The sequence below is a fragment of the Bos indicus genome, chromosome 17, assembly GCF_029378745.1.
Source record: "Bos indicus isolate NIAB-ARS_2022 breed Sahiwal x Tharparkar chromosome 17, NIAB-ARS_B.indTharparkar_mat_pri_1.0, whole genome shotgun sequence".
In the NCBI taxonomy this organism is placed as follows: domain Eukaryota; kingdom Metazoa; phylum Chordata; class Mammalia; order Artiodactyla; family Bovidae; genus Bos; species Bos indicus.
In genome coordinates this window covers 10,428,632-10,453,028 of record NC_091776.1, presented here as the reverse complement: position 1 = coordinate 10,453,028, position 24,397 = coordinate 10,428,632, and the positions used below count along the sequence as shown (strand labels likewise).

The following is a 24,397-nucleotide window of genomic DNA, read 5'->3' as shown; positions in this document are numbered from 1 at the left end:
TCTGCCCACAATGCAGGAGACCCAGGGTCTATCCCTGAGTCAAGATCCCTTAGAGGAGGGAATGGCAACCCACTCCAGTATTCTTGCCTAGAAAATTCTATGGACAGAGAAGTCCGGCAGGCTACAGTCCACGGGGTCACAAATAGTGGGACATGACTGAGCAGCTAACACTATGACGAAATCTGTTGCATCAGTTTTAGTAACAACTGAGAAAGTGAAAGTTGCTCAGTCGTGTCCGACTCTTTGTGACCCTACGGGGTATACAATCCATGAATTCTCTAGGCCAGAATACTGAGTGGGTAGCCTTTCCCTTCTCCAGGGGATCTTCCCAACCCAGGAATCGAACCCAGGTCTCCTGCACTGCAGGTGGATTCTTTACCAGCTGAGCCACAAGGTAAGCCCAAGAATACTGGAGTGGGTAGTCTATCCCTTCTCCAGTGGATCTTCCCAACCCAGGAATCGAACCAGGGTCTCCTGCATTTCAGGTGGATTCTTTACCAACTGAGCTATCAGGGAAGCCCTTAGTAACAATGAAACCTTCCTATTAACTTTAGCCGTCTCATTTGAAATAGAGGAGAAGGCGATGACACCCCACTCCAGTACTCTTGCCTGGAAAATCCCATGGACAGAGGAGCCTCGTGGGCTGCAGTCCATGGGGTCACTAACAGTCGGGCCCGACTGAGCAACTTAACTTTCACTTTTCACTTTCATGCACTGGAGAAGGAACTGGCAATCCACTCCAGTGTTCTTGCCTGGAGAATCCCAGGACGGCTAGTGGGCTGCCATCTAAGGGGTTGCACAGAGTCGGACACGACTGAAGCGACTTAGCAGCAGCAGCACTTGAAATAGAAAGGAAACTTGTTTTAAAAGTGCCCTCTTAGGGGTTCCCTGGTGGCTCAGTGGTAAGAAATCCACCTGCCAATATAGGGAACACAGGTTCAATCCCTGATCTGGGAAGATCACACATGCTGTGAAGCATCTAAGCCCGTGTGCCCCAACTACTGAGCCTTTGCTCTAGAGCCCGTGTGCCACAATTATTAAGCCTACATGCAGCAGCTGTTGAAGTCCAGGCACCCTGGAGCCCATGCTCTGCAACCAGAGAAGCCACCGCAATGAGAATCCCACACCCTGCAACTACAGGGTAGCCCCTACTCTCCCACACAGTAATGAAGATCCAGTACAGCCAAATCAATAAAAGCCCTGTGTGCTTTGAGTAATATAGTAGAGAACAGCTGTTTGCAGGGAAACAGGACACAGATCCATCCACCTCTCCCTGGGCATCCCACCTTCCCTACCCGTAGAAACACACAGCAATTCCATGCTCTTGCCAGGACTCCTGCCCTGTGTCACTCTCATAACCTGCACGCTAACCCTCACAAGCTGCATCCATTCCTCATCATCTGTCCTCATTTCTGTTTCTCCAGCAGCCTACTGGCTTCTCCTGTCATCGTTGCTAATCTTCCTAGATTTCCAATCCAGAGCTCATCACTTTGTGAGTTCTCTAGAACTTAGTTCTTGGCTTTATATCCTCTTTCTACACATCCCCAAAGTGCTTTCATCCCAGTCTTATGCTTTAAACATCTGCCAAATCTAACTGCCAAATTTATATCTCTAGGCTAGCTATTTCTCTGAATTCTTATCCAACTGTTTAATGAACCCATAAAAACACAAGCACAGCCTGAGCCTCCTGCTATTTTCCCCTTATCAGGATATGTAACTGTCCTTCCAGGCGCTTCCTCATATCCCAGGTCCAACCTGTCACAAAACCTACCTTCAGAATACGCCAGCAGTCTGAACTGCGCACCACGTCCATTGCTACCACTCAAGTCTAAGCCACTCTCACCTCTCCCCTGGATTACAGTAATAACCTCATGCCTTTTGCCTGGTGGCTACAGTGGTCTCCAACACAGCAACCACAGCAAGCCTTCAAAACAAGTCACACCTTATCCCTCCTCTGGCCAATACCCTCCAGTTTTTCCCAACCCCTTTCAGAGTAGAAGCCAAAACCCCACGATGCCTATAGGAGGCTCCACAGGATCTGGCTCCTGATACTTTTCTTACCACATCCTTCACCTGACTCTTCCTCATGGTTTCTGCCATTTTTGAGAACTCTAATCATGTTCTGTCCGCAGATCTTTGCACTCGCTGATCTTTGGACTTTTATATGGTTTGTTCCTGATTTCTCTCTGATCTCTGCTTAAATATCACCAATTATCCATGAGTCCTTTCCTTAGGCATTACCGAAATAAAACAAATATCCCATACCTCCACCTCCATTATCCTCTAACCTCACTTCTCATTACCTATCATACTAATCTTTTCACTCCTTTATTTACTGTCTGTCTCTTGTTTATTTACAATCAATTTGAATACCAGCTCCATGAGGGAAGAAACCTCTCTAATTTCATGACTATATTCCCCAAACCTAAAAGAGCACATGGAGTCTTAGACATTTGTTGAATGAATAAATTTCTGCTGTTTTCTGTATAACTTTTTTTTTTTAAACTTCTCGTTCTGTCTTGTTGGTTCACTCGGTTGTCAGTGTAGTAGTCAGCTAATCATCACATTAGATTGGAGAAGGGCATGGCAACCCACTCCAGTTCTTGCCTGGAGAATTCCATGGACAGAGGAGCCTGGCGGACTACTGTCCATGGGGTCACGGAGTCAGACACAACGGAGTGACTAACACATTCATACAGTAAGTGGGGCTTACAGGTGGCTCATGGAAAAGAATCCACCTGCCAGTGCAAGAGATGTGGATTCGATCCTTGGGTCGGGAAGATCCCCTGGTGGAGGAAATGGCAACCCACTCCAGAACTCTTGCTGGGAAAATCCCATGGACATAGGAGTCTGATGGGCTACAGTCCATGGGGTTGCAAAGAATGGGGAAAGCCCAAGTGACTGAGCACACCACAGAGAGGAGACGAGACAAAAGCTCAGAAAATGAGTGAGCGGACTAGGAAAGGTAAAACTGCCCAGCAAATCTATGGAGCCTCCTGAGATGACTGGTCATACGTTGAAGCTACAGTCAACATGCTCAGCTCCGGGGGTCCCGGTGTAGAGAAGGCAGAAAGTTGGGTTTAACCAAGGTGGGACTGCCCCCAGGCCAGCAGAAAAATGGCAGGGAAAAGATACATGAAAAATGTATCGACCGTGGAATATAAGCTGTTGAGGATATGAGGTGGGAGGCAGGGTGAAAAGATGGCAGGATTAAAATATTGTAGATTCTGATGGAATCAAAGAACTGTTGACGTCAGGATCAAAGAAAAGCTAGACAGACAGTAGAAGGTGGTATTTTTGGACTACAAACTTAAACTTATGTCTTCTGGTAAGTACACTTTCTTTATTAAACTCTACAAAAAACTGAGATTAAATAAACTCCAAAACTTTAGCCTGCTCTGAAAAAAATCATTTCCTCAAAAAAATTATATTTGTTGAGCAAATACTGTTCATGCAAGACCTAACAATGCATATTCAAGAGCTTACTACCACCCATAGGCTTTAGATAGCACTCCTCTAATTCAGTACTCAACACCCCACTTCCCAAAGTGCTGTTCTGGCTTACTCAGAAGATTCCACCTCTTCCCAACCCCAAGCCTCTTCCCTAGACATTCCATCCATTCCACAGTTACAACTGACAAATTCTACTTTGCTGCTGGTACTTTTGCCAGCACTATATCCTTGTTTTCCAGACAGTAAGCACCCCTTTTCCTTGAGCTCCTCCACTCACTCCTGCTCCCTGCAGTCTGAATGCCCGGACATGAGCTGCTCCCGCCTTTCCCTGCCAGCCTCCAGTCTCAGTGTGATTAAGGGCTCATGTTGAGAACAGAGGTCTCCTGGTGGCTGCTTTTTTAAGACAAGGATCATAATTTTTCATAAACCCGGTACCCTATTTTCATTTACAACATTGGTTCAGAACAAGAGTTGTAGGCTTCTGTCAGGAACAACAGAATTCTTGGCTGTACTAACCCCAAGGTTTGATTTTTACCACTAGTAAGTTCCTTGGCTCTGGAAAACAGTACCAGAGCAATCCAGTTAAGCACAGTGACTATAAACCCAGAGAGAGAGAGAGAGAGACTGTGGGTGACGGCCCCCGGGCGGAACTTCTGTTGGAAAGGCTCACCTGAAACTGGTTAATGAAAGGCGCTATGTTGAAGCCAAGAGTTCGTTCTGCGCCCTGCACGGCACTCTCCTCCATCAGAGTCTGCGATTCCACGAGCAACCCAAACATCAGCACGTACTGGGGAAAGATCTTGCCTCCAGACTGTAGCAAACACCTGGAGGAAGGACAAATGCTTTTAAAAGCATCTTGATGCCCTACATTTTATAAATATCAGTAACTAAATCATTGGGGATCTAAGACAGTATACAGTGTAATGGTCTTTAGACTGGTAGCTGGCTGGTAGTTCACAATGGCAGACTGGTAGACCCCCCTGAAAAGTAACCAGTGAGCTGCATGAGTACAAGTTTTCAGGTTCAGGAAGAGTCGTCAGTGGCTTTTAAAACTAGAGGCTGAAAGTTTAATTAGGACAAGGATATTTAAAAGTCTCAAAGTTTCACCCCCATAAATGACTTATTACAAAGGGAAAATAGCAACTAAAGAGTGGAAAAACCTGATGGATACAACTTAAACCAACTGATCTAAATTCACATCCACAGATCTAGGATAAAGCAACATATATGCCTCCTAATGTGACCAAACTTCTGTGGTCTCTAAAATGAATAGTCTGACTCTAGTAAGAAACATGAGGAACCTTCTACAAAATAAAAGGCCTCCACTTTTCAAAACTGTGAATGTCATGAAAGACTGAGGAGCTGTTGCAGAACAAAGGAGACTGAGACTAAATGCAGTGTGTGACCCTGGACTGAATTCTGGACCTGTGAAGGGCATTCCTGCTACAAACGGTGAAATATCTGAGTGAGACTGTTTCCCTTAGATATCAGTACTATAACCATAGAGATTTCCTCGTTTTGATAAGTGTGTGATGATTATATAAAATGTCCTTTTTCTTAAAAAATACACACCGAAGTATTGAGGGGTACAGGAATACGGTATCTGAAGCTTAAAGTGTTCAGAGAGAATACTAAAGCGTATGTGGCAATATAGTAACAATCTGTGACCCCGGATGTAGGGTTCATGTGTGATTTTTTGTACTATTCTCTAACTTCTCTGTAAACTTGAAATTATTTCAGAATAAAAAACACTCTGAAAGGAAAAAAAAAGTGATTAAAAATCCAAATACTCTAAAGTGTATGAATAAAGGGCTAACACAACAGCTTCTCTTCCTACATTATCCTGGATTCACTTTGTTTCCCTGGAAATTCTATAAAGGTGGAATGTCAGCTGAGTTATCAACAACACTTCTTATGATTAAAAAAAGAAAAGTTTTTCCATGTTCTTAATGGGTAGATGCACGTGGACTAAGAAAACTGTAAACTACAGACGCCTGACGGGAAGGTGCACCAGCTCTGGGCTTCCCTGAGTGGGGGTAACTTGTAACCACGTGTTCCTATTGCTCGAGCTTGGAAGCTGTGCCTATGGGAGAAGTTCCCATCTGAAATATGAGGCTCTTAGGCCAAGGCAGCGCCCACGCCCACATACACAGTCTTGTTTCCACAGCCCTGAGCTGTGGGAGGTGTGAGCGCAGTGTGGGGTGGGGGTCTCCTGCTGCCATCAAGTGAACCAGACGTGGAGGATACTTTAAGGTACTTTAATCATTTGCCACATTTGAAATCAAATGTTAAATCCCTCATCCTTACTGAACAATCCAAATCGGTTTCCACTTGAACTTCTAGACAGCTGGACTGCATACTCTCATATATACCTTTCATAGTAAGCTTTTACTCTTAAATATTTCTAGTCAGTAAGGATCTATTTATAAAAATACAGGACAAAGTTTTTGACCAATACATTTGTGCATACCTAAAAAATTAGTTCCTATAAGTTTCTAAAATTGTTTACTATGCAGTTTTCCTGAATAGATCATTAAAATCTTGACAAACTATAAAACACCACATTCCTCAAAACCACTTTGGCACTTTGGCTCTTAGTTTAAAATTATTTTAATATTAATTCTATTTTTACTAAACTGATTATCTCAACGATTTAAAATGATCTAAAACCAGAATATCAACTGAATAACAGTCAAAGGACATGGCAACTAAATGTAATACAGACCCCTTGATTAGAACTCGACTGGGAAGAAAAAAAAGCAATAAAGAGTATTACTGGCATAAGCAGGGGAAATTTTAATACAGACTATCTGTTAAATAATAGTATTTGATCAGTGTTAAGCTTCGTGAGTGTGGTCTTCTTACTATGATACGCAGGGGAAAGCCCTTGTTCTAAGGAGACAAGTGCTGAACTGTTAAGAGGGAAGGTTAGGAGGCCAACAATCATCATATGGTTCAACAGAGAAAACAGTCTTGTGTTTGCTGCTCCTTTTCTTGCAATTTTTCTCAGGTTTGAAATTTTTCAAAGTAAAAAATTGACAGAGAAGTTTACAAAAGTTAAACAGGCTGCTCTTATAACAACTTTCCCTAAAGACTAGCTGATAGGGAGCCAAATCATAACTAGGTCATTTCATGAGCAAAGAATCAGCAGAGAGAGAGAGGAATACTGAGTGTAATGGCATCAGACTGACTGAGACAAGTCTTCATCAGAAATCAGAAAGCTGTCTTCACTAAACATACATGATCATTTAAGTTGTGAAATTAGCCTAAAAGGGGCCCCTACTGACCCCAATGCTTTACTCATTTTCATTATTCCTGTCCTACCAACTTTTTTTTAGCATTTTGGGTAAAGTCTAGTAGACACTGAATCTCTACACAATTAGTAAAATTACATACCTCAACAAAATCACAACTCACAACCACACAGCTCTTAACAAAATTCCAATCTATGCCTTTACCAAATCATATACAATTTTAACATCTCCCTGAAGAACTAAAAAAACTTACCCATTTCCCTCAAATGGATCAAGTTTAATCCTGACAACTCACGGTACTAAATTTTCTGAACTGAAGTTCTCTGCTAATTGTGATCCATTTAAAGGAAACCAGATCTAATTTTTCTTAAGATCACCAAGTCTTAGATGAGATACTAAGCCACAGCACTGCATGATGCCTGACTAATTCCCCCCACCCCTATACAGCCACAAGAGGGTGGTGTTCCATGAAATCAGGAAACAAAAAGCACACAGATCTGTAACAGCCAGCCTGCTGCCGTGCAATCTATAGGAGAGAGAACAGGAGAGAGGGTAATACAGCTAAACCACTTAGGGAGCAACCAGAAAATCAGGCCAAACAAAGTAAAAAATACATCAGGTGATACCTAAAAAGAAAGGCTGGATCACGTACTAAAAGCCATGCCAGAGATAAAGACTCCACGAAAGCAAGTATGCAAAGTATTTTAAAAGGCCATGTTCACACTATTTTAATCTAAAATCTTGTACAAATCCTTCTTCCTCAGTGTTAACCATTACTAACTGGAATGTGTCTTAGTTATGTGTAGATAAAACAGTAACTCCCTGAAGGTCTGCTTGGCTTTACTGACACTGTTTTGTTGTCGCACCAAGGCAGCTGCCAGACTCCTCAATGGAATCCTCTGCAAAGCCAATAATATTTCTGAACCATCTGTGCCTTCAAGGAAAAAAATAAAAATTGTTCCAACTCAAAAGTCTAACCATAAATGGCAAAAATTCTGAAGAAACTCTTCACTGTTTCCTTGTGATAAAACACAAAAGTGTTTTAAAACGGGTTTAAATTTTAAAAAGTTCACCAAGCTTTTAAACTGTCTCCTGTATTTTAATGTAGTGGGACTGAAAAAAAAAAAAAAGAATAAACATTTTAAAACAGTAACAACAAAGGAACTTAATAGTTTGTGAAATGGCTGGTTTTTTCCTTGACCTTTCTTTAGGAGGGTTGGTATCCAGTGATGTGACAGACGCCTTTTATCCTTATCCTAAAAACAATCTCTCCTCCCAACCCTGAACTTCATCCTCTTTGGCCGGTCCTGAGGCCTCTCTGCTGTCAGTAACTAAAGATGATAATGAAAGGCCTGGGTGAGAGTCTGCACACCACTGGCCCCACGACCAAGGGAAGCTGTGTCCACCTCCAGAGGAGCTGGTAAGGAGCCCGTGCACAAGCTTAGGCTGAAGGGACGGACGCTGGTTCTCTCCTGTTACTCAGCAGGTGTCCGAGGGAAGAGCGGGAACACTGGCTAACACGCTGATCAAAGGGCTACGGGCCTTTTTTTTTTAATTGATTTATTTATTCTTGGCTGTGCTGGGTCTTTGGCACAGGCTTCTCTCTAGTTGCAGAGAGTGGGCTTCTCACTGCAGCAACTTCTCTTTTTGCTGAGGACGAGCTCTCGGGCTCTACAGCACAGATTCAGCAGTTGTGGTACACGGGCCCAGATGTTCTGCTGCATGTGGGATCTTCCCTGACCAGGGATTGCACCCATGTCTCTGTACTGGCAGGTGGATTCCTGGCCACTGAACCACCAGGGATGCTCGCTACTAGCATTCAGTTCCCAGAGGTGCCAAACATCCTGCAACACACTGTCCCCCTCCCACCTCTCCCAAAAAGCCGTCCCACCCAAGCCACTAGGAGGACCCTCCCTCTACTCAGAGACATACCAAAGAGGAATTGTGGGCAGCATATAAATTGTTTCCCACTAAAATAACTCATCAGTCCATCTATGTGAGGATAAGCAAAATGCGACAACATAATACATACAAAGGAACATTATTCCAACTTAACAAGGAAAGAAATTCTTACATGTATTACAACATGGATGAACCTGGAGAATAATATGCTAAGTGAAATAAGACAGTCATACACACACACACACCCCCCCCCAAAAAAAAAACTGCATGATTCCAGTCATATGATGTAGAGTAGTCAAACTCACAGAAGCAGAGAGTAGAATGGTGGCTGTAAGCAGCTGTGGGGAGGGTGGGGTGAAGAATTATTGTTTAATGGGTATAAAGTTTCAGTTTTACAAGATGAAAAGAGTTATGAGAATGGCTGGAGGTAATGATTGCACAATATTACTAAAATATTTATAATAATAATACCGCTGAACTTAGAGATGGCTAAGATGAAAAATTTCATGTTATGTTCATTTTACCACAATAAAAAAAAATCAGAAAAAGAATTAAATCAAAACTAAAAATAAACTGTTAGGAAAATAGTACATCTTTCCACGGTGATTCTGCCAAATAAGTCAAACCTCATTTATGTGACAAATTCGGAGAGCTAAACTGCCTTCAAAGTCCAGGACCCCTCATTTCATAACTGGAGACAAGAGGTATTAAATGGCTTACAGAAAATTTTACTACTTTAGGAATTCAGGGACAAATTCGAGACTAGATTCTAACCCTTTCAGCTCCTTGTTCTACAATCTATCTAAAGTACACCTGTTTAAAATTTTGAGAGAGAGAATGAGTGTATATTTCTATGTATGCATGTATGTCAGACCTCTATATCCCCATAATCTAGGGTATGTACAAGTTTGTTTTAAAGAATAGAAAATGGTAGTGATTTTTACTGGTTACCTCATATGAAAGGGTAAATGTGGTTAACAAAAGAAAATGCATATGAAGCCTAAAATATAGTTAACTATATAAGCAAACACTTTTTCCCTAACAATCTGCCTTCTGCTGCCACAATTTGGTCTGTATTCTCACCAGTGCTCCTATACTGTTTGCATAACACAAAAGTTAAAACCTATAAATTCAGGGGGGATTCCTTTGGCGGGGGGGGGGTACTCAATAGTAACATGCACGGAAAAAGAAAGACATGAAGTCACAGGTCCTGAAAAGCAAAGCTTAAGGAACACACAATGATCATGACTCATTCATGCAGTTACACTATTAAGGAACTAAAAGAGTTTACAAGAAGTCTGAGCTCACATAATCCACAGGTTGTATTTTGGTGTTTTACCTGGATATTGCAGCCTTTTCCATTATTTCCTGCTGAATGAGTCCAGATGGCTCAATGACATCCAATATAATTATACTCCACAACTTGTCTGATTTTGGCCTTTGCAACACAGCAGACTCATCTTCCACGTGTCTCAACCAAAACTCAAGTGTGTCTTTAGGAAAGTGATTGGCTTCACATATGATGTCCAGAGTCGCACGATGCTGGTCTTTCTCCACAGAACTGTAAGGTTTAACCTGCCCGAGGGTGCCAGCAATTACAGGCAGAACAGAGAAGCCCTCAGACACGTCTAACACATACAAAGGCTCAGGGGTGCTCTGGTCAGAATTACTCGGTCCACTTTCATAGCTCATCTCGTTATTCTGACACTGAGTATCCATGGCCTGACCCAGTTTCTCCGGAGTCAATGAAGACAACACTTTCTTCATTGCCATTTTAAAGCCTTCGTGGTATGGGATGTTATTAAGCAGAGCGATTTCTGTGGATTCCAATACACATAGCTGCTCCACAACATCTGGCTTACTGGTCTGAAGGTTGGCCAGAGCGCTACAGAGTTCAGCCTCATTTCCGAAAGACAGCAAGTCTTTATTCCTGGTAAAACTTTTCCCGACCTCCATCTCATGTTCTGAATGGAAGACACTGATACTCTGGATTCTTAAGTAACAATCTTGACAAGACACTTCCATTATCACCTCGTCCCCAAGCTTTATCCAGTAGTCTTTGTAAAACAGGAAGAAAGAAAAATTAAAAAAAAGTAATCGATGACTATGAGTGTTTATAAGCCCAAGGATCACACAAACACCTCGGTCCTCCCTCCATTTTTTAAACAACTACAGGAAAGACTACATTTATTTACTTAATTACAATTAAGTGAATTAATCTATGTTTAAAAAAAAAAAAAACTAGGGAAACGCCTTCAGCTTTACATAAGGAAAAAATGAGGTTTGAAGAGCCAATTAACTTAACAGCAAAACAGATTCAACAGCTCATTATTTGACCCTACCTAACAGCATTATAGTGCTTTTACTGTAATCACTACGTATCATCAATGACCCCAAAATAGAGGGTGGGGGAAGGACTACAGGAGACTCCCAATCTTGTTAATGAAGCCAGCAATCACAAAGATAAATGAAATTCAGAAATCAATACCAAACCTCACTTTAGCTTAAAGGGACATTCTTTTCTCTAGAGAAATTTCTGAAAGAACAAGGCAGCATTCAATAGCACCTTATCAGTAATATTTCTTAACTGTATTTAGATATCCTTGAATGTTTAGAAATTTGAAAATGTAAGGAAGGACTGAGTCCTACAATAAAAACTACATCGTGGACTTCCCTGGTGGTACAGTGGTTAGGAATCTGCCCGCCCATGCAGGGGACACAGGTTCGATCCCTGAACCGGGAAGATCCCACATGCCATCGGCTCTAAAGTCCAGCACCACTGAGCCCACGCTCTAGAGCCTGTGAATTGCAACCACTAAGCCCACAAGATGCGACTCCTGAAGCCCATGCGTCTAGAGCCTGTGCTCCATACAAAAGCAGCCACTTGAACAAGAAGCCTGGGCACTGCAAAAAAAGAGTAGCCCCCTCTCATCACAACTAGCAATGCGGACCTAGTGCCACCAAAAATAAATAAACAAAAGTAATAATAATAAAAAAACTGTATTGAGCTTTCACATGTGGTAAAACTTTAAAGTGTAAACATATAATTGCTCCTCCTTCTCAGCCATAGAGCCAGCTGAAAATACAAGTTGCCTTTCTTGTGTTTACACGCTTAAAATATCCTTTCCTTAAGGATTTTTTTTTAACGCCATCTAAGTTACTGAGAGTTAGAATAAACAGAATTTTTAAATGTTACTTATTCGGCGCTAGTCACTATGGTACGCCTTTTACCCCTGGGATGTCTAATAACTCCACAACAATCCTGCAAAGTAGACAGCACTGTCACCCCCTCACTTTTCTTTTTTAGCACGACTGCAACACAGCTTACAGGACCCTAGTTCCCTGACCAGGGATTGAAACCGGTGCCCCACGACAAAAGCTGGGGGTCCTAACCCCTGGGCCACCAGGGGATTCCCAGCACCCTTCCGTTTTTATAAATCACATAACAAAAGCTCTAAGAAATAACCAGCAAGACCAGCGAAGGAGTCAGTGTTAGCAAAGATCCAATTTCAAATTTACCTGATTGACTCTCGAACCATACTCTGCCACAATACTATACTGATTCCATGACTTAATGGCCTTGCCAAATTAGATCCTTGATTGAGAGACTATACAGAAGTAAATATTACCTTCCAGTTATAAAACAGTAGAATTTTTCTATGTAATACAGCTGCTGTAAACTATACCGAACCACATCAAATTACTACTAAAAACTTTCTTTATAACAAAGTTATCTTTGGGACTTCGCCTGGTGGTCCAGTGGCTTAGACTCCATGCTCCCTAATAAGGGGGCCCAGGTTCGATCCCTGTTCAGAGAACTAGATCCCATATGCCACAACTAGGAGATCCCACATGATAAAAAATAAATATATTTTTTAAAAAATAAGTAAATAAAAGGGATCTTTAACATAAGACTTCCCTAGGTAAGTCCATGGATTCATGAGCTCTAAACTGCAAGATTCTGTATTTATGTGAGTGTGCATATTTTTAGGGCCTGGGGCTCCACAGATGCCATCAGATTCTGTGAGCGATAAGAACTTCTGCTCTGTAAGTAATATTTCTCCACTGTGTTCCAAAAAAGTGGACTAGCATTTCTCTCATCTACTCCTATCAAGAGTAATAAGAGCTGAGACATGATTTAATGATAGATGTTTTTGAGTGGTATGCAGCAGATTTGTGTTTTCACCTTTTTTTATTTAAAATATTGGAGTATAGTTGATTAATAACGTTGTGTTAGTTTCACGTGTACACGCGTCTATTCTTTTTCAAATTCTTTTCCCATTTAGGTTATTACAAAGCATGCAGCAGAGTTCCCTGTGCACTGCAGTGGATCCTTGTCAGTTACCTAGTTTAAATACAGCAGTGTGTACATGTCGATTTTAGTCCCTCTTCTTAACCATACATATTACTTAAAACTACTTTTAAAAAACAAAGAGCAAATTCTGAAAGATTTAACCAATCTTCCTTGACTAGAAACTTCATATTCAAAGTGAATTTTTGATACTGACTCAAATGCTTAGACGATTAAGACAACATGTTTTTTTAAAAGAGAAAAACAACAAAAAATTAGACAAGATATACCTGCAAGATCATGAACAGGGTATACAGCCTGTTCCCAGCACGTTTCCTCACTAGGACTTGTGGATAGACTGTGTTCGTCATCAAGCTGGAGTACAAACCAAACCACAATAGCATCAAGTACACCTTCTTTAATAACAGGGACGCCAATTTTATCAGGTTTTTTAGTTGCAAGGCTTTTTAATTCCTGACAAAAATGTAGAAGGAACAAGAGGATTTTAGACATTTAATCCATGCATGCCCCAGCGTCATATCACTTCCCATCAGCCCCGCCCAGAACCCTCGGGATCAGTATCACAGCACAACTACAACCAACTAAGCACAATGGAGGGGAGAGCGTGATGTACAGTACACGGCACTGGACACCGTGAGTTACTACAGTGAGGCAGATACATACTACTGATGCAGAAAACGTCCACGATGCACTGCTGAACAAAGGCAGCCAGTGCTGAAGCAGTCGGGGTTATTCTATCCTAAAAAATGTGTGTGTGCATTCGTGCGTGTGTGTGTGTGTGTGTGTGTGCAGGTTAGAAAAACAAGTCTGAAAAGAGATATTTCAAGCTGGTGACCTGGGGAAAGAAGGACCTAGATTTTAAAAAGGAAGATACATCCTTTTTTCTTCTTCCTTCTTAATGTATTACTTGAAAATGTTAAACAGGCAGATATTACTTTCAAATTTAAGGTCTTAATAAGGTGGTTTTTTTGGGGGCGGGGGGCTGTTGCAGAGAAGAAACATTAAAATATTGGAACACTTGGTGAACATGTGGAGATTCGAGGAGCATGATGCTCTTGGGGACGGCACGGGAGCCCTGCTTGCCTTCGCTCACCCCTATGCCTATGCATCTCCTCCATGTGACTGTTCCCAAGGTACATCCTTATCTAATAAGCCTAATAAGTAAAATGCGTAGTAAGTAATAAGTAATGCTTAAGAGCCTAATAAGTAAAATGCTTCCCTGATTCTGTGAGCCACTCTAATAAATCAATAGAACTCAGATCATTGGAACTTAACGATTTATGGACTATCACTTAGTAAAGAATCCGCCTGCAATGCAGGAGACCCCGGTTGGGGAAAGGTCAATTCCTGGGTTGGGGAGATCCACCAGAGAAGGGATAGGCTACCTACTCCAGTGTTCTTGGGTTTCCCTTGTGGCTCAGCTGGTAAAGAATCCACCTGCAATGTGGGAGACCTGGGTTTGATCCCTAGGTTGTGAAGATCCCCTGGAAAAGGGAAGGACTACCCACTCCGGTATTCTGGCCTAGAGAATTCCATGGACCGCATAGTCCATGGGGTCACAAAGAGTCAGACATGACTGACTTTCACTCACTTTGAAGCACAGATGTTAACCTGGGTTTGTGTCTGGAGACTGAGGTGGGATGGGGGGAGGGGTAAGGACTGAGGAAGGGAGGTGTGTAGTCATGCAGGGATGAGGACTTAAAAGAACAACAACAAAAAAAATTGTAACACTGTTATAACAGAAAAGAAATGCTGACAAAGCTCAGTCTCAGCAATGCCAAAGTATTAATTTAGTTCCAGATCACCTCAAAACAAAACAAAACAAAAATTAACAATTAATAGGGGAAAGCTTTTATTAAATTATAAAGATCTTAGGCGAAAATGACACAAAGTCTTCTGTCCCCTGGCAAGTTTCACCTCAAGATCTTAATGTACTTAAGGTTAATATACTTAAACATTTAGCCTTACTTAAAGATCACCAGAGAAAGACTTGATGTAACTTTCTCCAACTCCCTGGGCTCTTTCTTTGCTCAGCGCAGGGCCCTCACACACACACAGACACATCAGGATGATACCAGCTTGTCCTGGTTTGCCCAAGACCGTTTCTCAGGAGCTGCTTAGTCCTGTGCAAGCCAAGGTGGCTGGTCACCCTACCACACAGACAACCTAGAGATCTGAGTTATGCTTCATTTCAAGGAATACTGCTAATCTGAAATGAAAGACAAAGAGAAAGCCTGGAAGACCTAGGTTATGATCACTGCCCTTGCATTCATATCTGGGGGGTGGGATTAACGTAACGGCACAAGGATAATTGTAACTGTTGCAGTGCTGTTTTAAGAGCAACCTCAGGACTTCCTTGATGTTACGGTGGATAAGAATCCGCCTGCCAACGCAGGTGAAACGGGTTTGATCCCTGGTGCGGGAAAATCCCACGTGCCGCGGGACAACTAAGCTCTTACGCGGCACCTACTGAAGCCTGCAAGTCCTCGGGCCTGTGCTCTGCCACGAGAGAAGACACTGCAATGAGAAGCCCATGCTCTGCAACAGAGAGGAGCCTCCACTCGCCGCAACTAGAAGAGGTCCACGCGCAGCAACGAAGGCCCGGAACAACCAAAAAACACAGAAATAAACAAGCGAGCCTCCTAGGAATACACGTGAAAGTGCCAGGTACACTGTACAGTCCCAAAAACCTTAGGGATTGTTTCCCTCTGTATTTAAAAGTAAAGCAAATAATCATTTTCATTACATACAGTAAGTGGAATCCCATGCCTACTCGTAAGACTGTCCTATGTATTAACTATTTTAAACAATGCGTGAAATTTAACACTTAAAACCAGTAACTAAATTTTTATTTTTACCTGAAGATTGTTGAAATCTACTGTCATAATTTCAAAGCACTCTGTAAGAGCCAAATATCCTCCAGGAACTCGACTCATCTTTTCAGTTGTATAAGGTTCAATTGTTTCTTCTCCATCTACAGAAGAATAAGCTGGGCTCTGAAATTTCACATTGGTTGGCAAACTGATTCCAGCAACGTCCTTAACACCCACCCTGGTGAGAAGGGGAATGAGAGAGGAAAGGGAAAAAGATGAGTTGTTTGTTTTTTTTTTTTCTTTTTAAAGAATCAAGTAACACCGTCTAATACTGAATCCAGCAAAAATAAGCATAAAAATACAATAAAACATGATAGACAAAGGTTTCTTAAACACAGTGACATACACAATCACTAACTATAAACAAAAACAAATAATAGGTGTACATTAAAATTAAGAACTCCACTCATCAAAAGATACCCAGGAAGAATGTTAAAGGCAAGCCACTGAGTAGAAGAGATTTGTAATGCATCTACTCAACAAAGGACAAATATCCAAAATACATTTTTTAATCCCCACAATAAAACCAAAAATGAGCAAAAGACTCAGACACTTCACAAAAGAACAAATAGCCAATATGAAGAGTCAGTCATGAGGGAAATGAAATTAAAGCCATGCTACCCAACGAACAGAATGGGGAAAATAAACAGTCCATATCGAGTATTGATAAGAATACAGTCTTATATACTACTGGTAGGAATATAAAATTAAAAAGACCACTCTGGAAGAGTTTCATAGTTCCTGTTCAAGTGGAACGTGACTATTATTTTAGATTCAGTCTTAATATGGGAACCTCAAGGTGTCTGACATTTGCACTTCCAGAAACATGACCAAGGGAAATTCATACACACAACCACCAAAAGAATGTTTAAGAATGTTTACAGCTGTGCTATAAACACAATACTCCCCAAGCTGGATATGACCTAAACATCCATCACCAGCAGAAGGAAGGAATGCACTGTGGTGTATTCGTACAACAGGCATAGTCCACAGCAATGAGAACCAACAAACCACACACAAGAACACAGACGTGCTGAAATAAGGCAGGCAGGCATGAGCATTCACAATGTAGGATACCATTTGTATGGAATTCAAAACACGCAAAATAATCTATGGTGTTAGAAGTCAAGACAGTAGATACTCCTGGGGGTGTGGGGCGCTGGTAACTGGAAGGGGCTTCTTCCTAAGGACCTGTTGGGGTGGGGGTGGTGTTCTGGACCTTGATCTGAGCACTGGTACACAGTGTATCAACTTCATGAATCCACCGTAAATGTATGGTTTATGTGCTTGCTCTAACAATGTTTGATGTCAGTAAAAATTTACACTGAAAAAAAAAAAACACTTCACTTCATGAGCATTTTAGAAACACCATCTTGTAACAGGAAACACTTCGACCTCTTCTCATACACACTCATTTATTAGCCTGTCTTTACAGGGCTTGAAACAGTCGACTACTAGAAATTATTTTGTTATATTCTAAAAAGATGGATTGTCAAATGGAAGTATTAATGAGTTTAACAATAACTAAATGAGAAATCACAAGTTATAGAAACAAAAAGAATGTGACAAGTTCCCTTTCAATTTCTTACCAAATACATGAATATAAATTTATTGTCAAAACTTCAAACAATGTAGTAAAAAGTGAAAGTCCACCTTCGCAGTATCCATTTCTTCTGTTAGAAGTGTGCTGTGTATCCCTCCCACCTTTTCTTTACGTGTGTAATAATAACCTGTGGATACTGCCTCAGACCCACTGTACTTATTTTCCTCTGCTCTTAACTCTTTATTTTGAAAATGATTTCAAATTTATAGAAAGGCTTCCAGTGTCGTCTAAAGAACTCTCACATCCTTTAACCACGGTCATCGAGTTTTTAATAGTCTACCACATTATTTTTATCATATTCTCTCTCTCTCCACATATATTCTTTCTTCTGAGCCATTTCAGAGAAAATTGCATTCATCATACCCATTTATCCTTTCATATATATACTTCCGTGTATCTTTATTATAAACAAGGATACTTTAATCATAAGTTATCAAATACAGTATTATTTCATCTTCATATTAGAATATATTTCATATTCTGTATTTATTAACTGAATCAATAAATCAAAACTAACTCCCCCTGACCAGTCCCAATACAGGATCATGATTTCAATTTAGCTGTCCTATCCTTTGACAATTTTATTTTGTTTTGGCCATACCATGTTGCTTGCAGGATCTTAGTTCCATTTATTAATCTATTTGTTATAAATAGGGATTTATGGATTCTTACTTTATTCAATGGAACTGCCCTTATATATCTTGGTGCTTAAAATGTCCAAGATTTGGCTAGTGGGAGACACTTCCAAACATGCTCCTGTGACCTTTAACCACCCACATCATTTTCTTCGGCAGTTCCTTAAGTTTCTGCCCCAGTTATTTCACAGTCATCTTCAGTCTGTTCTGCCCCAGTCTGGGAAGCAGCCATTTCTCCAGAGTTATAATTCCCCGTGGTGAGGCATGGTATGTAAAAGCCAAGAGCTCACTGCTCCTAGAATTGTGGCTGTCTTTTCACTAACCGTCACTAACTTCTTTCCCTCTCTACATATGCAGCTTACCTGTCTCCTTTTCTCACCTGCAAAGTGAATGTTTTATCAGAGTGCAGTAAGTATGCAGATGGTTTTTTGTTTTGGTTTTTCCAATTACAGTGTTATAGTAAGCATCCCTGTACACATGTTTATTTATTAGGACAAATTATCAGAAGTAGAAACATCACGTAAAAGACTATACACACCTTTAGTTTTGTTAGATAACGCCAAATTGAGCTACTAAAATGTTGCACCAACAGGGTATACAGTCTCCCATATCTAAGAGAAAATAGGCTTCCCTGGTGGCTTAGTGGTAAAGAATCCATCTGCCAACACAGGAAACCCAGGTTCAATGCCTGGGCCAGGAAGATCCCCTGGAGAAGGGAATGGCAACCCACTCCAGTATTCTTGCCTGGGAAATCCCACGAACAAGGAACCTGGTGGGCTACAGTTCATGGGGTCTCAAAAAAGTCGGACACAACTCAGTGACTAAACAACAACATGAGAAAGTAGGATCTTATCTCTTTTTTGGGCCACACTGTGGGGCTTGCAGGATCTCACTTTCCCGACCAGGGATCAAACCTGGGGCCTCGGCAGTGAAAGTGTGGAGTCCCAACCACTGGGCCACCAGGGAATTCCCCTTATCAATCATTTTTAATGTTTTAGAATGTAAACAGTTAAAAATGTTATTCTGTTGATTTAATTTCCATTTCTCTCATTAATAGACAATTGCAAATATGTTTCAGTTCAGTTCAGTCGCTCAGTCACGTCCAACTCTTTGCAACCCTGAGGACTGCAGCACGCCAGGCCTCCCTGTCCATCACCAGCTCCTGGAGTCCACCCAAACCCATGTCCATTGAGTCGGTGATGCCATCCAACCATCTCATCCTCTGTCATCCCCTTCTCCTCCTGCCCTCAATCTTTCCCAGCATCAGGGTCTTTTCAAATGAGTCAGCTCTTCCAATCAGGTGGCCAAAGTATTGGAGTTTCAGCTTCAACATCAGTCCTTCCAGTGAACACTCAGGACTGATCTCCTTTAGGATGGACTGGTTGGATCTCCTTGCTGTCCAAGAAGACTCTCAAGAGTCTTCTCCAACTTAGCTTTATTCTAAAAGTTGGAAATTTTACCTCAGCTTTTCATCTGCCTTTTAACTTTATACTATCTTTCACCAGATATACAATTTGTTTTTTAATGTGTTAAATTTGTCAATCTTTTATGGCTTCTAGATCCTCCCTCTGTTTTGCTTTGGAAACCCTTCACCACTTAATGGATTTTTTACACTTAGATACTTAATTCATTTTGGAATTAAAAGTAAAGATCTAACTTTAACCATATGAAGGACAGGGAGGCTGGCGTGCTGGAGTCTATGGGGTTGCAAAGAGTCAGACACGACTGAGCGCAAGTGAAGTGCTTCATCTCCACTTACCGAATAGTTTATCCTTTCTCCACTCATCTGAAATACCTCATCTGTATCACACACTAAATCCCTATAAATTCAAAGGTGTATCTAGAGTCGTTATTGTGTTATACTGATCTTTTTTTTTCTATATCTGCATCAATAAATTACTTTTTATTTCTAGTTTTTATATCTAATAAACCAAGCTTCTTAAAACTTAAAACCTCTAAACTCTGGGAACTGTAACACTAGGAAACTGACTTTAAGAAATCATGAAGCAAATCTATTAACATGAAGAGGCTCACTAAAGCTAATATATTTACTGATATTTTAAAATATTTACTGATACTGATCATTTTTACTGAAGCAAAATTTATACACACACACATTTACTTACACAGAGCTGACAACCAATTATCTAACTCTAATTCAGCCAATCTGCTGGCAAAGGCCACTTTTTGGTTAGTGCCTGTTCCCTACCAATCACTAACTACTTTTACTTATCATCCCGTAACATGCATTGAGGAGTGTAAGGAAAAATATACTATAAAGATGAACAGTAGTTTTCTACCAGTGAGGCGTTCAGGATGATTTTTATTTTCTTCTTTCAATCATCAGTATTTCCTAAAATATTTATGTGTTACATTTACTACTACTGAGTTATCAGATGGAGGGCCTCCTTAAAAAGTCCTGAAACAATATGGATCAATACTTTAGCAAAATAAAAAATTCATTAATGTTCAAGAAAAAGAAGTAACCAAGAAGTTTTTATAACTAAAAAAAGTTTTCACCTGTATCACACTGCATAAATCTCAGAATCTCAAGGGTACAAAGATCCTGAAATTTCATCCCACCCACCAACAAAACATAATACTAAGTTATTAAGAACAGAAAACTGGGAGAAATAAAATTATTTTCACATGGAAATTTTTATTTCACTCTAAAATTAGTTTGAACTTAGTATATTTCTCAGGAATCTATCACACATCAAAAGGATACTATGTTGTTTCAAAATTAAATTTTCCCCTAGAAAATTGAAAGCTGACTGTTAATCTAAGAGTCTTAGTTTTGAAGAAAGTTTTAAAGATGCAAAAAGAAAAAAAAAAAAAGGCAAAAATAAAATTAAGACTGGAATAAATATCATGAATTTAAAAGTCAGAAGATGATACGTTCTCATCCGAATGTCCACTAAATAACCTTTTAAGTACAGGCAACTCCTCAAAATTACTGAAATATTTTTTAATATTTACTATTTAAATAATCACTTACCTATGATGTCTTCTTATCTCTGCACATTCTACTGCTATCCCAAATATAACAGCACTTGCTGGTATAACTTTCCCATATTTTTCACAATCACCATTTTCACCTTTGGTCTAAAAATACAACAGTAAAAAATTATATTCTGCTACATTGATGTCAAAATATTTTTGTCAAAATATGTGTGTATGATGGCAAGCTATGAAAATTTATAAGAAAGCTTAGAAAAACAATAGTTAATGATAAGCAGATTAAGGGTTTCTTTTCTTTAAAAAGTTTACTTCCATTTTTTTATATATATATATGAATATATATGTGTAAGTATACATATATCATATATACTCATGTGTGTGTGTATATACGTATAAATTTTTTTCTTTTTTTAAGTACTAGTAGGAAGAATGGGAAGGAGGGAGGTGGGAGCTAGAAGCCTCTAAGTTTGTACACAAGAAAAGATCTTTGGGAATGACTTTAATGAAGAGGCCAAAATCACCATTACCTACTTGAAAAACAAACTGCTCTTCTCTCAACCTTTCATTAGCTATTTTAAATCCAAATGATTTTCTGTAAGTAGTCAATTCTTATGACATGTTAAAATCCTTTCTTTCATAATACATATATCAATATATACACGAAAGCTACAGTTTATGGGCCACAGTAGAGGATTTCAATGTAAAATACAACCTGGCAACTATAACAGTCAATTCTGTCCAGCCTAGGTCCAAGTGGTACCTTAAAATCATACCACACAAGTTACCCACTACATTCTCTTTTGGTAAATTTTCCAAATATACAATTCGAGCAGTGAAGCTGTAAAGCTCAAAATACTTCCATTTCTCAACCTCACTCAAGAATTCCAGAGTCAATCCCTTCATCACATAACCTCAATTCCTAAGAACTCCTTCCTGGAGTATTTTCTGCCTGCATACCCCATTTGGGCACACAAGAATACACTGCACTATGTTATTAAATGTTTTTGTTCACACGGATCTCTTGCCAGCTATACAGTATATACCTCAACAGTGAGACGCATCTCCTACTGCTTTGCAACTATGCTAGGGGCTCAATGAACCGTCTACTGAATAATGAATTCTTAATCAAATTTAAGTGTTTTCAAGCTGCTTACCTTTGGCTGCAAAAGTAAATGTTCCCATGCATGAATCAAACTCTCCACAATTCCTTCTCCAAATAAACCTGCATCGACAGTTTCTGTTACAACTAGGGACACTCTATAGAATGATTTTTTAAAGATATATGTAAGTAAAATATCATGCTATTTACGTAAAAGATGTCAAAGCTGAGAAAAGGAAGAATATATTATAGACACAGCACAAATATAAAATTTTCTCATACATTTCATGTTTAACATCTACCCTTGCTGCTGCTGCTAAGTCACTTCAGTCGTGTTCGACTCTGTGCGACCCCACAGATGGCAGCCCACCAGGCTCCCCTGTCCCTAGGATTCTCCAGGCAAGAACGCTGGAGTGGGTTGCCATTTCCTTCTCCAATGCATGAAAGTGAAAAGTCAAAGTGAAGTCGCTCAGTCGTGCCCGACTCCTAGTGACCCCATGGACTGCAGCCTTCCAGGCTCCTCTGTCCATGGGATTTTCCAGGCAAGAGTACTGGAGTGGGGTGCCATTGCCTTCTCCGAACACCTACCCTTGAATCCTAAGGAACTCTAATGTTCCTCTAAAGCTCCTCTGTTCTCCACTGGCAGCTTCCTGGCTGGGAAGGTCACAGACAACCTTCACTTGACTTGCTGCCTCCTGGGTTATTCCTTCATTGCCTAAACCCTAAGGATTGGTTCATATCCATTACTTTTACCAGTCCCCCTCCTTAACCCTGAGTTACTGGACATCTATCCCCAATATTCTGTAAAAATACTTTCTACCATCAATGACTCCCTACAGACAACAGGTAGTGCAGTGAGAAAGCCTGCCCCCCAAACCCCTCCTCCACCTCCATCATCCATGTGTATCTCTCATATGTTCACTGCCCCTCTCCCATCACCACTCGTGCTTTACCCACACCTGGACTTTTCACCAAAGCCTAACCCACAGACTTCTGGTCTCTGTCCATTCTTTCTAGAAAATCTCATTCAAAAACACACCCTAAAAAAATCTCTCCCTTCGTCGAACTTCTTTAGTACTCACTGCCAGTATCATTCATTTCTGTAGTTACAAGGAAAAGGTATTTTCAAGAATAATCCTTATCTTCCTGTCTTGACTACAGCTGCCTTGGTAACAGAAAGCAACTTTAGTATCTTCTACTGTGCCCGTGGGCTTCCCAGGTGGCACTAGTGGTTAAGAACCCACTTGCCAATGCAGGTTAGACGTAAGACAGGTGGGTTCAATCCCTGAGTCGGGAAGATCCCCTGGAGAAGGGAATGGCAACCCATTCCAGTATTCTTGCCTGGAGAATCCCATGGGCAGAGGAGTCCGGCGGGCTGTGGTCCATGGGACCACGACTTCAGTTGGACACGACTGAAGCACAGTATGGCACTGTGCCTAAACCCAGTAGTGTATACACATACACAAGATTTTCAGTATTTATGACTGCATATATTTAGAATGCAAAAAGCATCTCAAATCATCTGATATCTTCAAGTCTCCAGATTTGCCCAAGGTAAAAATAAATCATTATTAATTATCGGGCTTCACTGGTGGCTCAGCAGTAAAGAATCTGCCTGCAGTGCAGGAGACATGAGTTCGATCACTGGGTCGGCAGAGCCTCTGGAAAAGGAAATGGCAACCCGCTCCAGTATTTTTGCCGAAGAAACCCCAAGGAGAGAGAACCCTGGCAGGCTACAGTCCACAGGGTTGCAAAGAGTTGGGCACAACTTAGTGCCTAAACAACAACAAATTATTATTATTATTATAAACCATATCTCTTCATTCAAAGCCAATACATCCTTTCTATAATACTATGTGTGAGAAAAAAGTGGATTAAGGTAATGTAACTGATTCACACTATGTACTGAATTGGGTACCAACCAAAAGTCACATTGAAGCTCTAACCCTCAGTATGACTATATTTGGAGATAGATCTTTACGAGGTTAATTAAGGCTCAATGAGGTCGTAAGAGTGAAGTCCTAATCCGATGGGACCTGTGTCCTAATAAAAGTGGAGGTGATCACAGCAGTGATCTCTCTCTCCCTGCGGCCACAGAGGAAAGGCCATGTAAGGACAGAGCAGGATGGCCATCTGCAAAGCCAGGAAGAGAGCTCCTGCCAGAAACCAAATTTGCCGGCACCCACGATCATGGACTTCCAGCCTCCAGAGCCGTGAGAAGATAAACGTCTGTAGTTTCAGCCACCTAGGCTGTGGTATTCTGTTAACCGCAGCCTGGTCAGTCTAAGACAATTGAGGACGCTGA

General features: G+C 40.7%; 1 protein-coding gene across 1 annotated transcript in view; it reads right to left on the bottom strand.

Moving 5' to 3' along the window:
- The window catches only part of PRMT9 (protein arginine methyltransferase 9), a 34,954-nt gene that overhangs the window by 4,382 nt on the left and 6,175 nt on the right, over positions 1-24,397 (bottom strand). Inside the window, exons 5-10 of the mRNA XM_019977447.2 lie at positions 22,148-22,250; positions 21,031-21,137; positions 15,780-15,972; positions 13,191-13,374; positions 9,949-10,666; positions 4,124-4,277 (exon numbers count right to left, since the gene is read on the bottom strand). Of these exons, the coding sequence (XP_019833006.2) occupies positions 4,124-4,277; positions 9,949-10,666; positions 13,191-13,374; positions 15,780-15,972; positions 21,031-21,137; positions 22,148-22,250 (1,459 nt within the window). The remainder of the gene's footprint in view (positions 1-4,123; positions 4,278-9,948; positions 10,667-13,190; positions 13,375-15,779; positions 15,973-21,030; positions 21,138-22,147; positions 22,251-24,397) is intronic.